Raw genomic sequence first — 17,609 nt, 5'->3', positions numbered from 1 at the left:
AGCCACCGTGCAGGGACTTCTAAGGGCTCTGGCCAGATGGGAAATGTTATCCAAAGATCTCAAGGCAAACTCTCTTCTCTTTCTAAGTCACTGCCTCAGACTCTGTTAGGCCAATGTTCCCATGGTCCCAACAGGAGTCTGAAAATGTTGACCCGGTTTTAGTTCTCAGGTTCTCAATCCCTTCTCTGAGCAGCATTCGGCTTCAAACGTGAGCCCAGAATGGCCACTTGGGTGGAAACTACCCCAGACTATGTGTGGACTGATTATAAAGGGTTTAGTTAGACGATCAAATACCTGTAGGTGCTCCTCTCGCTTACAGAGTAGGTGATGAGTTTCTAAATGCTTTCTATGTGAAACAGGGCTCTAAACGTAACTTTCAGTTTTAAAATCTTTAAGGTACTAGAAGAAAGCGTTTAGAGCTAGAAGAATCTCAGAGACCATTCAGCAGAAACCGCTCATTTCACCACAGAAGCTAACCACTTTGCCCCAAGTGACACAGTTAAGATTTGGGTGAGGGCTAGGAGCTGTGGGCTCCTGGTACCCATACACTTTTTGGTATTAAGCTCGGTCTAAAAACCTAGAGGTAGCCTAGACAGTCATCGGGGTGCTTTAGTGTCTTCACTCCTGTTGAAATGGCATTACCTTGGAGACAGGCCCCCATGGGAGCAGTTGGTGGGGGAGGTCAGGGGGCTGGTCCGGCTGCTGGGATGTCGAGAGGGAGTCCGGCCAATGGTGTTGCTTGGAGAGCCCTGGGGGAAGGCAGAAGAGCTCCATCACGCGAGGGATAAATACAGAACACAGTTCCGCTTGCCCCTCGGCCTTTGAACCCCCATGCAAATAAATGGGCAGATTCTGCATAATCAGGGTGATTTTTTCCAGAATCATAAGGTCAATTTTAAGTGCATACAAACCAAAAATGGATAGCTGTCCTGCAAGGCATTCCCGAAGCGTAGTGACTGCTGTCAGCTAGAGCAGACAGAGTAGCAGACACAACTGAGCATTTGCGTCTTTACAGTGTGAAAAAATAAGTTCCTCAATGACTGCCCGCCTGACTAAATGAGTTAGTGAACACTTAAGTGAACATGCTGACTTAAAGGAAGGACCATTTAAATAGCAGGTTCATTCCCTGGGAATGCACAGGACCCGACATCGCCCCACACTCGGCATGCCCCCAACCTACTGAGAGAGCACAGGAAAGCTGGCCATTCCACCAGAGCGAGCCCTGCACGGGGACGGGTAAGTGGAGGCCACCAACCGTGACCCAAGCACTCACCACACTGGTGTTACTGGAGTTCTTGAGGTGGTTGTGCAGGAGTTTGGTGGCACCATCCTGGAATGTTTTTGGCAAGGCACCAAGTAACATGGTAAATTCAGGAGTGTTCAGTTCAAACAGAGAGATGAGCACAATCTGTGCTGCCTAGAAACGGAAGAGATGGTTAACTTATGTCACGTACAATTGCCTATCTTGGTCAAAATGCTCATTAAAGTTGTTTTACTTTATTTTATTTATTTATATATTTTGGCCGCACCGCGCGACTTGCGGGATCTCAGCTCCCTGACCAGGGACTGAACCCGGGCCCCAAGCAGTGAAAGCACGGAGTCCTAACCACTGGACCACCAGGGAATTCCCAAAATTGTTTTTTAAAAGAAATCTGTTTTGTATGAGTAGAATAAATAATAAGAGGACATCTGTGCCATAAAAAAACCAAACAGCACCTAGAGAAATACCATCATCAACTATCAACAGCCAAACTTCAATATGGAAAATAAGCCCTGGTTTCACTGAACACCCTGGCCTTGGATTTTACAACAGCACTCCTGAAACTTTTTTCCTCTGCTGTCCAACACTAGGGACAAAGCTGGTGAGTACATAAACGAAACAATCAAAAAATGTGAAAAGGCTTAAGATTGTCCATTCTAGTAAGTCAGAACCGGACAAGGCTCCTGGCATACCCTGGAAAGAACAAGTTTCTAAACAAGCTACCACTGCGTTATCTTGAAAAACCACTTTTCCTAGTGACTAAGAAACACTAGAAATAGAGTTCAAGTACATCTGAAAAACTCCTACTTTTACATCTATGAATAGAGGACAGAGACGGTCTTTGGGAAGCAAACTAGATTTACATGGTATGAATTAAAAAGTTACTACTCTTCTGCCTTTTGGAAAATGTTCTACTTTTCTTTATTAGAGACAACATATGCTCGTAGTCGCTATAGCAGCAAAGTGGGGAAGAGCAAGCAGCTAAAACACCAGCAGTGAGACCCAGGCTTCCCCAGCAAGCTACATGCCTGCTACGGTGCTCGAGCTTAGAAAACAATGCCCTCGGAGTTAGTTACAAGGGTTTTGATTTAGAAGAACTATTCCAAAAGAAAATTTTAGTTAGTGCTAACAGGCATTTCTTACAAATTTCTAAGAGTCAAAAGAAGGGAAAACATATTATGAAAATCTTTCGACTAGAAGCAAACATTTATTTTTCCAAAGACTGTAATATTTAGGATTGCAGTAATTATCCTAAATATTTTTTCCACTATATAGAATATTACATAGAAACATGTTTGCATTACATAGAAACATGTTTATTTTTGGAAATAAACACCCACAAAAAAACCCACTTCAATGCTTTTATAATGTTAAAATTAATTCTAGGTCCAGTTAATACAAAATTACTATTTTGTACCTGGAGAAGGAAAAAAACAAAAAACAAAAAAATCCAAAGACCCAAATGTATCTAACCAAAATTAAAACTTAATTACAAATTTTGAAATATCAGTAGAATAACATATTTTACACAATAAAAAATTATCTTTCATAATGTCATAAGCATTTATTAAGCACAGCATTGGGCAAAAGGATCTTACTTTTTCCCTTGACTTCCAAATATGGTCATTAATAGCCTCTCCAACCAAATTAAATCATAAGGGCCAGTGTGCTTTCACAAGACAGGCAAAAAACATTATTATTGATTGTACTAAAACACACATTTCTACATGTCATTATTGGAACAGTTTTAACAAATCGTTATCTGAAGAAATCTATTTCACCATCAATTTAACACACTGTTAATATGATTTGTATAAAAGCAAATTCCCCAAATCATGCAAAGGAACCTGTGCATTAAAAAAAACTTTTATTAGATGTTAGAAAAAAATGCATGCAGAAAACACTGCACTTCAAAGAGAAGCAAAGAAGCAGACTTGAGTTTTGGCCAAGGGGAAAAAAAATCAGCATCACCAATTTAATAAGAAAGTTTAGCCACTTTTTTTTTGTTGTTGACTGCAAATGGCATTAGAAAACTATTAAATGTATTATTACATTTTTGAATAGTATGTTTTTATGTGAAATGTGCCACTGTCTTTAGACCTAATTTCTTCCCAGAATGACAAGATACCTGATACTAAAAATTTACTTGGGGTTTTCCATGAAGCAAATTATAAAACTGGTAGGATCTTTTAGGAACAAGAGGGCTGCAAGGTGACAGGCCTAGAGACTGTGCTAATTCGTGGCTACTTAACATTACTGACTTTTCATCGTATGGGAGAAGAAAGCGCAGCAGACTTCAACTTCTACCCACTGAAGAATCTTCTCTCAATAACCCTGAAGCTGAATTTTGATAAGAAATCAAATAGAAAGACAGGGAATTCTGAAAATAACTCGTTGGACAGATGGTATGTGTGTGATTTACGCATATAAGTGAATATAATTTGTTTTTGCATTTTCCAAAATATAAAATGTAAATGATTTTATTAGTTTTCAAACGTAACCCTCTGGCCTAAAGCTGTTTTCAAAGTAAAATCTTTTTCTGAAACCCAAGCTCCAGAAATGGATGGAAAGTATCATTGAAGTGTATTATTTTAAAAAGATTTCACATCAAAGTTTTAAAAGGAATGAGACTCTTATGATCCTGAAACATTTTATCTACAACTCCCTGTATCAGTGAGGAGTCTGAATACCAGAATGTCCCGGCAAGGATGACAACTGGCTTATGTTTATCGTTACCATCAATATGCTCTCACTGCAGGAATAATTCCAAATATGGGGATGGGCTGCAGAGATTCATTTTAAAAAGCCTGGGGCAGAGCTCGTGTTCAATAATGAGCCCAAAACCAGAGGGTGTCGCTGTCCCAACTTGGAGCTCTTGCCCCACGTGAGGAAGGGCCATTGAAAAGCCAGACCAAAACCTCTGCTGCTGACGTTTTCTAACGGGCAACTCTGGGGCGACGTACTTTAAAGATCAAATGGCGACCTAAAAGGAAATGACTCTCACTTGTGCCCCTACAGCAGAACTTGGGGGATGAGGGTAAAAGGGCCTTCAAATCTCACTGCTAGTGTCTGAAAAGAACCTGCAGGCTATCGATGGCCTTGAATGCCGTGTGCCTCACAGCAGAAAAGGATTTTTCCAGACAGGAGATCAGTAAAACTTTGACAGATGTTTCAGTGTCAGTGTTAATTATGGAAAACTTAAAATTTGAGAAGAGAGGGCTTTTTAAATTTGTTAAACAAATATTACTGCTCCCTTCAGATTGTGATTAAAAGTGCTTTAGAAAAACCACCAAAGAGAAGGTATTTCAAAACCTTCTGACATTTTAAATTTAGTATCTCTCCATTGCTATTTCGTTAAAATATGGTAGAAGCCTGTCTGCAACGTGGCTATTTCTTTGGGAAGGCAGTTAATCATAAAACACACCAAAACACAACATTTACACAAGTGCACGCACGCTCTGGCTCACGTAGTATTATGTTAATTTTAGGGTTCTTCAAAATCTTCTCAGTGTCCTCACAAGGGTAATCAGGAGTAACAATCTCAATGCAAACAGTGAAGTGTCTTTTTGCAAGTTAGTACACAGTTATAAATCTACCTGTTTACAATTTTCTTCCAAGTTTCCTTCTCCAGGCCCAGAGCCGGTGGAGGCTGACCTAGTGGGGAAATCCTCACCTATTCGACTACGCTGAAGCGGGACGGACAAACAGGAAAGGGGTAGGGTTTAATCAGAGACAAGAAGCACGCGCTCAAAACCATGGTTATTGGTAAGGTATTTGGCTTCTTTTCTAAAATCATATACATAGAGAGAGATTATACAATCTGAAAGTCTATGAATAATAACGGAACAGTAACAGTACCCTTAACAATAATAACAGGAACTGCCAGTGTTAAACCTCCATCATTTGCTAAGTCCTTCATAATCATCACAACCCCTCCTGGAAGTAGCAGTGTTCTTGCAAACAGATCAAAATGAGACTTGAGCGAGGCAGTCATATTCAGCTGAGGTTCAAATCTTATTTGATGGTAAAAGTCTGAGCTTTTAGATTTGGACACGCTGCCTATGTATAATCAGAGATTTAAAATTTTTTTCAATTAGAAATGTCGACTTTTGAAGGCTATTTATATACTTTTCCTGCTCCAGGAAACAGCATCTCTATAACCTCTAATTTTCTTTGCCACGTCTTTATTTCCCGCCTTTCTCAAAACAACATCTGGGGGCTCATACATCTGTTAGTTCACTTGACAAAGCAGGTGTGCAGTGTTAGAGAATCACGTATGATAAGGAAACATACAGGGATTCTGAACCCTAAAATGTAAACATACCATTAAAATTTCTATTGTCATTACCGCATTCCCTTTGCCTGATGGGAAAAAAATCTTCCTAACGCTGGAAAATATTTGGACCAGCAGCAAAACCAAAGCAACCCTCAAGCAGTTAACAGCTGAAGCTACAACAACAAACAAAGCAGTTATCTATCTAGGTTTTTATATGCTTTATTGCACTTGGTCCTCCCAACAGTGCCTAAAGCAAATATCATGATTCCCATTTCACGGATAATAAACAAGGATTCAGAGGTTAAACTACTTGTTCACACCGATAAAAAGTAGCAGAGGCAGAAGTCAACAGAGGTCAACTCTAGAATACACTGTATTATCCTAATACAGACACAGTGCATTAAGAAAGGTCTAGTGATTTCTCCAAAGAAGATGTACAGGCTGCCAACAAACACATGAAAGGATGCTCAACATCACTAATCATTAGAGAAATGCAAATCAAAACTACAATGAGGTATCACCTCACACCGGTCAGAATGGCCATCATCAAAAAATCTACAAACAATAAATGTTGGAGAGGGTGTGGAGAAAAGGGAACCCTCTTGCCCTGCTGGTGGGAATGTAAACTGATACAGTCATTATGGAGAACAGTATGGATGTTCCTTTAAAAACTACAAATAGAACTACCATATGACCCAGCAATCCCACTACTGGGCATATACCCTGAGAAAACTATAATTGAAAAAGAGTCATGTACCACAATGTTCATTGCAGCTCTATTTACAATAGCCAGGACATGGAACAACCTAAGTGTCCATCAACAGATGAATGGATAAAGAAGATGTGGCACATATATACAATGGAATATTACTCAGCCATAAAAAGAAACGAAACTTGAGTTATTTGTAGTGAGGTGGATGGACCTAGAGTCTGCCATACAGAGTGAAGTAAGTCAGAAAGAGAAAAACAAATACCGTATGATAACACACATATATGGAATCTAAAAAAAAAAAAAAAAAAAAAGATTGTGAAGAACCTAAGGGCAGGACAGGAATAAAGACGCAGACGTAGAGAATGGACTTGAGGACACAGGAGGGAGGGGGAAGGGTAAGTTGGGATGAAGTGAGAGAGCAGGATGGACATATCTACACTATCAAATGTAAAACAGATAGCTAGTGGGAAGCAGCCGCATAGCACAGGGAGATCAGCTCGGTGCTTTGTGACCACCTAGAGGGGTGGGATAGGGAGGGTGGGAGGGAGACGCAAGAGGGAGGGGATATGGGGATAATGTATATGTATAGCTGATTCACTTTATTATAAAGCAGAAAGTAACACACCATTGTAAAGTAATTATACTCCAATAAAGATGTTAAAAAAAAAAGAAAAAAGAAAGGTCCAGTGTATGTCTGTGTAGTTTGGTCAACACAACTCTCAGGACTCCCATACGTAAAAAATGGAAAAGGTTACTTTGGGAATAAAGCAGGCCAGTTAAAGCCAGGTGGGGCTTCTCCATCCATCCAAGTCAGTCCCAGACAGGCAAGCGTGCCTCCTGATGACTGGCTCGTGCTTTGGTTTAGGTTGTGTTTCCTCCCTCCTCAACATCTTAAATATTCAAACACCCGACTGGCTCTGAGAGGAAACACCCCAGAACACTGACATAAAAAGAGAAATAAAATATCAAAAACACTGAAGTCAGTAAATCAGAGTTGTGTCAGCTTAAAATGTGTCTGGAGTGCTTTCCCAAATAGGAGATACATGGCAGGAGCTGCACTGCCTGCAAACTTCCCGAGTATTGTTTGTATAAAGTTAATATTCTCCGAGGATAAGGCCAGTATGGGAGTTTCCTGCATAGATTTCAGACTGTAGGGCTCTTCTAGTATTTAGAATGTAACCTTGCCCTACTCTTAGGAAATTAAGTCAGGACACCAACAGGAGAACTTGGTTCATGATCGGAAAGTGCTTTTCTGATCATGAAAATCGCCAAGATTTCCCTAGCACCTGATACAACCTTTTAATAACTCTGCAAATTACAGGTGAGGCAAAACATATGTCTACTTAGAAGAGATAAGCAAGCAAATCTTTAGTGCACTAAATTATCCAGATGAAAAAGGTGCCTGTTTTCTTTCCTTGCAGCTTTAAAATAATAGTAATGACAATTTAAAATCTTAGCACAGAGTGATATATACCATATCACAATTTCTAAGTATTTTAATTTACTTAGGCACTACATTCATTTAGACCATCTTTAGAACACATCTCAAATTCCCCAGAGAATCAGCGGCAACCAGGTCAAGACTACGTCAGCAGCTTGCGTGCCCGAGGTTCAGTCCCAGGGGAACGGTCTAAACTGATGGGCCTCAACACTGCATTAAAAATCAGCCAGGAGTGGAAGGAGCCCCGGCCAGACACAGAGCAACGCCCACACTCCACTCTGTACCAGTGAAGCCAAGTGACTTCGGGGAGAGCACAGCAATCTAGGTTAGTTTTCATTGCAGCCAGGACTGAGAACTACTGACGTAAAGCTTTTCAGCTTCCTCTGAGGGGCCGGGATTACTGTCCCAGAGCCCAGGTTTGACCTCAGCCTGAAGGTGGGGTGTTTGGCAGTCCTCACGATGGGGAAGGGGAAGATGTACGGGCAGACACTGGAGGCAGACACCAGTGGAGACCAGATCACACAGCAGCGCTGTATGATCCAAAGTAACCTAAAAGAGTTAGAGACCGAACAGTAAATGAGTCATGTGACCTCGGCAGTCAACATTCTAACCACACCTGACTTGAGCTAGTATAAAGTAAGTTGAGTGTTTTGATGCCCCAGGCTAGATAACTCAAGGAAAAACATTCCTCTAGTGTCCTGATTAGAAAGGTTAGGACAATAAATCCGAGTTCAAATGTTTAATGTGCATGTCCACAGAAAGTAGCCATAATGACCAAAGCTGGCTGTTCCCATACAGGCCCGAACCATGATAACGTGCATGTCTAAAACATCTTCCAGCCCCACGGGAGGGAACACTTCAGTAACTTTCAATTACAAAAACACATACTCAGATAGACACACGTAACTCAGCGTGTTATGCCTAAACATAGGAAGTTGTACTTGGGCTCTTGTATTTCTTGGTTGATCTGTGACTTTGAAAACTGTAACACAAATATCTCTTTCTGACGTTCCAATCAACCAAATCATGCCACCACCTCCCAGTGTACCTCCCTAGTCCCAAAGAGGCTTAATGGTTAAATTAAAGGTTGCCAGTAAAATGCTCTTTCAATAAATATTGAAACATTTTACAAACGGATCATAAATCAAAAACATTATTTTCTATTAGAACAGTAATTTTGAATGAGTGCTTTAATAAAATTCATCCTTGTTTCTTTGACCTTGGACAACTCAGTTTATTACTGTACAATGGCTAGAGAATTACATTGGCTGTGACCCTCCCAAAGAAACCCTGCAGGTGATTCTTTGGTTCCCTTCCTTGGATTCCATTAGAGCAGGAGCTAGGTGTTCAGGGGCATTTGGAACCACAACAACCTTGCTAACTACCTCTTGGAATCATCCTTAACCCTGCCTTGACCCAAGTGGTCCACGATACCAACTCTACCCCAAGGCCAAAGGACTATTTTGGTACGGATGGTGGTGGAAGGAGTATACTACGGGGAAAAAAGAAAAGAAAAAAAAAAAGCAAGGTTCATGATTACACACAAATAACCAAAATCAAGTACTTTTAGTCTGAAACCAGAACTAAGAAATCTGGTTTTTAACAGTAACTTTGAAAGGCTAGTTTGTTTATATATAAAGTAAAAGAACAATGGCCTGACAGGAAGAGAATAATAGAAACAACAAAGAGAGCGATAACTTACACTTCCTGCGTGCTTATAACCTGTCAGGAATTGATCATGCTTTTAACATATATGAATTCATCTTCATAGTAGTCCTAAGGCAGACTACTACCTAGGAATAGAAATAACAGGGTCCTGTGCTCCCTCCACTGTGTTATATGCCTTTCAATGTGCCATTTCAGAAGAAAATAGCAAATATTTCTCTTCAGGTGATTGAAAAAAAAAAAAAGCAACAACACAACATCTTGGTATCAGGGTGTCTCCCATGATACAAGATTTCAGATTTTCATTTTGATCTTCAGAGACTGCAACTAGACAGAGCTGGAGGGACAGGAGCAGAGCCTTGGCTTCCTAGAAAAGGAGCGATAGTGGTTTGCGTGTAGGTTTGTGGGTGGTTTACAAGTTCCCATAAATTCCTCTTCGTGACGCGCGCCTAAGGACATACCTTTCTCACGTCTGAACTCTTTGGTTCTGTCGTCCAGGTTATAATTCTAGAAACAGCAAGCCTTGTCTCACTAGAGTTTATGAAATCTGTTGGGTCCATCTGCCTGGCGAGAGACTCGATGTACTTCAGGATTGCAACTTTGACCTGAAAGATCCAGCGATTATAAACGGTAAGTACACTTTATAAATCTTTGAACAGAACTCTTTAACTGGTGCTCAGAGAAAAGTACACAGTACTGAGGGGACACCGCCTTTCTCCTGGATTTATGTTCCTACACGCAGGGGGCCTCCAGCAGGGAAGAAGCACGAGGTGACGGACAGGGAAGCCCGGGAACAGAAGGGAGGCCCGCAGCCTAATCCCCTGCCCGCTGTGGCGGCCGGGCCTGCGGACAAGGCAGGCTCTGCTCCTCACAGACGCCGCAAGACACGTGCCGGGCAGGAGCCCACGGAGGGGTGAGGGGTGGAGGCACCGGGGGGACCTCCAGCTCTGCCACCGACCGCGGGGCAAGTACAACTCGGTGTGAGTTTTACTTTTCAGCCACTCTAGGCCAGGTCTTGCAAGGCAGCACTGAAGGTAATTCAAGCTGATAATTCTGCTCTAACTTTCCCACCGAGGTCTCACTTGGTTTTGACCTCAGGAGAAAAGGGTTACTTTTTATTGGGCCTCTCCTAAAAACCTCAGCAAACAAAATTAGTGATGGAAGAACAGACAATGTACCTGATGCCATTCAAAGGAGCACGTCCTCCTTCAAATACCATTCGTTTGTTCTTACAGGTATGATGTTTATAAAACATGTCACAATTCATTTTTCATGTGTTACGATGTTAATATGAAAAACATTCTGATAAGATACCTATTTTAACACATCAAAAATTTCTACATTAAATATTCATGTGAAACATTGTAATAATGCCCAAATGTTGGTAAGGATGTGGAACGATTGGAGTTCTCAGACACCGCTGGTAGGAATATAATTTGATATAACCATTTTGGTAGTTTAAAATAAAGTTAAGCATGTCCCTACCCAATAAACCAGCAACTTCTCTACTATGTACTGAACCAAGAGAAATGGAAACATGTTGCTCACAGCAGATTTACTCACAATAGACAAATATGAGTCATGTATAAACAAGCATATTTTAAGCAAATTTGACTTCTAGAGGTTGCACTATAATGACAAATAGTTACTGACCTTGAGGTTAGGAGTTTGGGTTTGATCCACAATAAATCTCATCAAAATGTTAAATTGCTGATCAAATGGAAAGGAGTCCCTAGATTTAAAAAAAAAAAGTATTTTAAAAGAAAGACTTACTACAAAAAACAATGTAAAATCATATAAGAAACAAAAATACACTATTATAGATTCCTCTAACATATGTAAAAAGCAAGCATGTTTATATTTTTTAAATATTACTTTTCATTTTATGTAAATACTAAAGTAATACACATTACATAGAAAACTTATTTGTTTATTTTTTGTTTTGTTTTTTGGTTTTTGTTTGGCTGCACCGCATGGCGCATGGGATCCCAGTTCCCGGACCAGAGACGGAACCCGGGCCCGGCACTTGAAAGCGCCGGGTCCTAACCACCAGCCCGCCAGGGAATTCCCTAGAAAATTTAGAAAAGGGGAAATCTTGTTAAAAGTCCCAAAACACATAAACTGAGCAATGAACGCCTGCTTGCCTTCTTGGGATCTGCTCGTCTTCTTTCCAGGCACCTTTCGGAAAACTGCTCACATGAGAAACACCTGCATCGCCCAAATCTAACTTTTACATCCCGATGAGGCTGCCCCAGCTGCCCTTGCTGAAGCTGCCTGCACGGTTCCTGGGGTCCTCGCTGGGTAACCGCCCGTGAGCTGGCTTTGTGCGGTCACCACAGAAGAGCGCCTGTGGGACGCTCACCCAGAAACACCCCTCTCCAGCTACAGACACACACAGGGGGGCCTGGGACCCTAAGAGCCCCGCTCTGGCTCCACTTCTCGCCTGCGACTCATCTCATTTCTCGTGGTCCTCTCACATTTTTGATCCAACGGAGTAACCCCGAGGGCTCTTGGCGAGCGGAAGTCAGCGTCCTCTCCCTTAAAAAGCCGCAATTACTAGTATGAGTTTAAAATTGCCTGAAGGAGCCCTTGTGCCTAATGCAGATGTCCCTTCCATGCTAACAGGAAAGATAATGCAACGCAAAGATCTATTCCAACTGAGGCTGAGTGACTGCATCGCTTTGTTTTAGACTCCCTTAGAGACGATTCTCAGTGTACGGAAGGATAGTAGAAAGAAAAGGGACGCAGGTTCGAATCTTTCAGATTACAGGACTGATTTGAAATTTAAATGAAATAATACAAGAAAAACGTAAAGTGTGTGGCACATACTAGTTACTAGTAGTACCACCATCATAATTACTAATAAAAAGTAAACTTGACCAATAGCACATCCTTTTCTCCCGCATCTATTTGTATCCAGGACGCCCTGAGGACCACCTCTGGAAGCAAAGTACATCTTAGTATATGTGATTTAAGTGACTCATACTGGCCACACATCAAAGAAACAACCACACACAAAACACCTCTCCTTTCTTCTACAGCAGAGGGAGGATGGAGAATGCATCTGAGTAATGGGTGTATTTAAGCTGGAGCTGTGCCCTGCTGTCGAGTGCAGCCAAAGGAAAGGAAACTGAGGCAGATTCACAAAGGAAAGGATTCCAGGTGTATTTAAGGTGTATTTAAGCTGGAGCTGTGCCCTGCTGTCGAGTGCAGGAAAGGAAAGGAAAGGAAACTGAGGCAGATTCCAAAGGAAAGGAAACTGAGGCAGATTCACAATCAGGTCTATCACCTGAGGAACAGCTCTCAGCCACCACTGAAGACGCCCTCGGTACTCACAATCCTAGATAAGCTGAAAGAGCTAAACATCTCAGCTGCCGAGAAAAAGGGACACATGCTTTAGGGACCTAGGCCAGGGAATTCCCCAGAAGAGGGTTCTTAAAGGAATGAGGCATCCAGGAACACTAATAGGAGGGCACAATTATTTCCCTTAATCACCAAAGATCAGAAATATAATCGTAATATTTCCATCATCCCTAAAAATCTGAAATGGATCTTCTGTCATTCATAAATTCACCTAAATTAAGGAAGCAATCTACAGGCTGAAGTCTGGCTTACAAATGTTTTCCTTGGCTTTCACAGTGTCATTTAAAAAAAAAAAATCTTGAATATCTTGCCTTAATCCACATTTCTGACCTCTCTTGAAAAGCTTGGACCACTGGGCCCACATCCCCCGTGACCACAACTCACCGCAGCTCCCGGCCTCTCGCGTAACCGCCCTGCTGTTTACATCGCTCGTGTATCATCAGCTGCATCAGCTCAGCCCCTCTAGTCAACCTCTGGCCAAACTGTGAGGAATCCACTGGTGTAGAGGACTGTCCCCCAACTGCACTACACTTAGTCACCCACAGGAGGGATGGTGCCTGAAAGCCTTACTGCAAATACAGTACGTTACACTGAGTTCACTGAAAATCTAAAGGGAAATCTACTTGGATAATAAAATTCTATAGCAGCACAAATTACACAGATCTCCGGGGTCGGGACCAAAAGAAAAGCTGGCATCACAGTGTAGAGGAACAAATGTAGGCTTGGCAGCCAGAGACATCTAACAGATGCAAGCGCGGGGGACAATGACGGGGCAGCGTGATGCCCTCCACACTCTCCCGCAGGCCAGCCGGCGACCACAGGACACACAACAGAGTGACAACCGGCTCTCCTGCATGCTGGCTCCCGGGCTGCCACGAGCAGGAAGTGGGGCTCCGGGTGTGTCAAGTTACTCTCTGTTTCCTAATTTTATAATGAAATGAGAACGGTCCTTCCATTTTGACAATTCTATGATACCTACTCATATCCCAGTTTGCAGTTAACGGGTCATATAAAAGTTACTCTGCTGATGATGATTTTCTGAGTGACCTGGAGACATCTGTTTATTCTTTTAAAAATTCAGCAATCTGACACACTCCTTTCCGTCATCCACCAAATCACAACCAAGACATTACTGCGAACCGTCTTCTGAGATCATTCAATTTCTATCACTCGTGTGTCGAGGATTTACTATTGCACAGGCAAAGATCAGAAGTTTGTTTCCGAACAATAACAGCACAGAGTCAATTTTTTTACACTTTTTCTGAGTCTCAGTAGCTTTTCTTTTCTCATAAAGGGCAGATGGGCTACAAATATTATAAGTGTGTTATCATCTCCAGTCAATGAACTGTTAATAGAAACTATTCCTGGATGAACACGAACCCTACACCACACATGAACAGAAAAATTTCTAGTGTGCCTTACAAGAGGTTGAAGTCATGAAAATACTGAGGTCTTCAGAAGGATGCTCATAAATATTCTTAAGTGTTTTTCAAAGAGAAGAGAATCAATTTTCAATGTTTTTTTTTCTTTTTTTTATATTTGTCTTAGGCATTCACAAAAATAATGTCAACTCAAGGAAGATATGGGCATTTCATCTCATGGATTGTTGGGATATTTCAACATATATGTTAATAAGAGAATGTGGGAATTAAGTAAGAAAGTAGATATTCAAGTGGGTGACAAAAGCCACAGGTAACAGAATGACAAGAAACCACCTACAAAGACTCTCATAGTATCAAAATGGTCTAGTGCCCCCGCCCCACCAGTAGACATTTTCCCAAAGAGGACATACAAATGGCCAACAAGTACATGAAAAGGTGCTCAACATCACTAATTATTAGAAAAATGCAAATAAAAACTACAATGAGGTATCACCTCACACCTGTTAGAATGGCCATCATCAAAAAAGACAAGAGATAACAAATGCTGGTGGGAATGTAAATTGGTGCAGCCGCTATGGAAAACGGTATGGAGGTTCCACAAAAAAATCAGAACTAGCGAATTCCCTGGTGGCCTATCGGTTAGGATGCGGCACTTTCACTGCTGTGGCCCACGTTCAATCCCTGGTCAGGGAACTGAGATCCCACAAGCCACGTGGCGCAGCCAAAAAGAAAAAAGAAAAATTAGAACTACCATATGAGCCAGCAACCCCACTGCTAGGTATGTATCCAAAGGAAATGAAATCAGTATCTCAAAGAGATATCCAACCCCATGTTCACTGCAGCACTATTCACAACAGCCAAGACATGGAAACAACCTAAGTGTGTTGATGGATGAACGGATAAAGAAAATGTGGGGTACCTATAAATGGAATATTATTCAGTCATAAAAGAGAAGGAAATCATGCCATTTGTGACAACATGGATGAAACTTGAGGGCATCACGCTAAGTGAAACAAGCCAGATAGAGAAAGACAAATACTGCATGATATCACTTATATGTGGAATCTTAAAAAAAAAAAAAAAAAAGTCAAACCCATAGAAACAGAGTAGAATCGTGGTTGCCAGTGCCTAGGGGGGTGAGGGAAATGGGGAAATGTTGGTTAAGAGTGCAAACTTCCAGTTAACAGTTATAACACTTGCTAAGAGAACATATCTTGACTGCTTTTACCACATAAGCAACAAAAAATGGTAATTATGTGAGGTGAAGGATGTGTTAACTGACACTGCAGTAATCATTTAGCAATATATACATGTATCAAATCCTCACATTATACACTTAAAACTTACACAATGTTGTATGTCGGTTTTACCTCAAAAGCTGGGAAAAAATGATCTTGCCCCCAAACACTTGCCTTGTGACATCGAGAGCCTTCTGAACTTTCGCTTGCACAGATCCAAGCAAGTCTGCTCCCATTTTCTTAAGTAATTGTGTGAGAAGAACAAAAAGCCAGTCTTGCAAGTCATCCTTATGAATTATTATAAAATCCACAAGAGTCTCCAAAAACATACTGAAAACCTAGACACAAATGGAAACCAAGTATTTCACATTTTTGATTCATGATTTCCTCCCAAGTCTCCAAAATGATAAAAATGCCCATCTTGGCTTTGCCTAGAATTGTAACTGGGGTTGACACTGTCCACAACTGGACATGGCATAGGAGGCAAACAAACGCAGTTACAAGAACAGATAAAGGAAAAGGGGTCGGAACTTACTCTCTGGTGTGAATTCCACCGCAAACCAGGCCATGCAACGAAACAGATTCCATGTTAGTCCACAGTGAAGTCATACAAGTTTCATGCAGTTTCTTAAAAGGCCTGAAAAGGCTACAAACTGACGAAATAACTCTCCCCTCCCTCTACATGCCTTTAAAATTCAGTACAGAGAGAAATTTAACTTTGCTGAAAATATGAATCTAATCCTGGAGGTCTTTCTTTTCTTTCCTTTCCTTTCCTTTTTCCTTTCCTTCCTTCCTTCCTTCCTCCCTCCTTCCCTCCCTCCCTCTCTCTCTCTTTCTTTCTTTCCTTTCTCTCTCCCTCTTTTTCTTTAAAAAACCTTTTAACCATCATAATTCTATACTATTATTGCTCATTACCTAGCATTCAACAAAAACTATTATAGGATGAGGGAAACAAAAACTTGCATATGTATTGCTTTTCATTTCAGTCATCTATTTTGATGTATGCCCGTTCAGATATTATAAAGTGTTATCTTTATGAGAAGATATTATAAAAGCCATACCGATCTTTATAAAAGATTATGGCTTGGGATGAAAGACACCGACGGTTGACATGGTCCTCACGCCGCTGTGTGACCATCAGTGCTCCCTACGGTGACACAGAGCTCACGGTGCATCACCCCTGAACCAGTCTCAGAGAGGTTAGCGGTGGCACTGTGCGCCCTACTTGGTAAATGAGTCCTGCTCTCCTGGGACAACCCGGCTATCACAGACCTACTCAACTCTAGCTCAGCAACTATTAACCACCAGGGGTCTCCCGTGAGACAGCTCAGAAGGAAGTAAACGAGCCCCAGCTGTGGGATTCCTGGCTTAGCACAAAGGCAGCTAGCAAATATTTACTAAACTGAGACCTGCAAACTCACTGTACAAGAGCCTTCTGATGGAAACAAATTTCCTTCTTTATCCTCACATTCTGGTTCTGAATCAGCAATCTAGAGGTGACAGGTAATAGAAATTTCATCAATGTCCAAATCCATCTAATATCCCTTATGCTATACATCTTATGAATCTTATGCTTATGCTTTAAATCTTACTGCTTTTAATACTATCTTAGAGAAAATCTTGATAATTATATCTTTGGATATCTACCTGGCCCTTAAACTCAACATTTCTTGGATTTTATTAATACTGTGAATGTCAACCTTGCTATGAGGGTCATAACAGAAATTTTAAGACATGCTTTAACACCAATATTGAGGAGAACTGTTGCCCCCGCCCCAAAAAGGAGCACCCCTGCATTCATTCTCCTATGCTCCCGTGAGCATTTCAAAAGGCAGGGAGGGGTCCTGTGTTGTTTTCTGTATCCCTAGCCCAGAGTGGGTGCTCAGTAAATGATGAATGACTGCACGGATGGATGGATGATTGACACTTCACGGACAATTCCTGTGAGGAGGAAAGGGTAGGAAAAGAAGGGGGATCACAGTAACTGGCTAGACTTTCTGGCCACCACAGGTTTCTTTCTCCCAGGAGGATTTAGAAGAGACCATTTTTACTAGGAAAATGACAGTGTAAGACAGTTAAGTCTTGCACATCAAGCATTTAAGATTTGCTGGTGCTGATTTCTGGTTCCCTCAATTTCTACTTTAGTTTCTGTCCTTTATCTACCCTTTAACTTTCCTGATATCTTCATTCCTATGTTTTTTCTTTCTCTAAAACCATCGAACAGCAACAGCATTGCAAAACAATGGTATTTATTTACAATCTAGACTCCAA

At 41.3% G+C, this 17,609-nt stretch overlaps 1 protein-coding gene across 11 annotated transcripts in view; it reads right to left on the bottom strand.

Annotated features, from left to right (window-relative positions):
* The window catches only part of CLASP1 (cytoplasmic linker associated protein 1), a 263,250-nt gene that overhangs the window by 45,533 nt on the left and 200,108 nt on the right, over positions 1–17,609 (bottom strand). For 6 of the 11 annotated variants that reach the window (XM_036857234.1, XM_036857237.1, XM_036857240.1 and 3 more), the window contains 6 exons: positions 15,874–15,876; positions 15,513–15,676; positions 11,009–11,087; positions 9,817–9,960; positions 1,274–1,417; positions 643–749 (listed from right to left, as the gene is read on the bottom strand). In XM_036857234.1, coding sequence (XP_036713129.1) covers positions 643–749; positions 1,274–1,417; positions 9,817–9,960; positions 11,009–11,087; positions 15,513–15,676; positions 15,874–15,876 — 641 coding nt within the window. Of the gene's footprint in view, positions 1–642; positions 750–1,273; positions 1,418–4,857; positions 4,948–9,816; positions 9,961–11,008; positions 11,088–15,512; positions 15,677–15,873; positions 15,877–16,759; positions 16,829–17,609 lie in introns of all 11 variants that reach the window. The other 5 variants (XM_036857232.1, XM_036857236.1, XM_036857231.1 and 2 more) reach the window with 3 other exon arrangements.

This window comes from Balaenoptera musculus, chromosome 7, assembly GCF_009873245.2.
Source record: "Balaenoptera musculus isolate JJ_BM4_2016_0621 chromosome 7, mBalMus1.pri.v3, whole genome shotgun sequence".
Classification (NCBI taxonomy): domain Eukaryota; kingdom Metazoa; phylum Chordata; class Mammalia; order Artiodactyla; family Balaenopteridae; genus Balaenoptera; species Balaenoptera musculus.
This window is presented reverse-complemented; position numbering and strand designations above follow the sequence as displayed.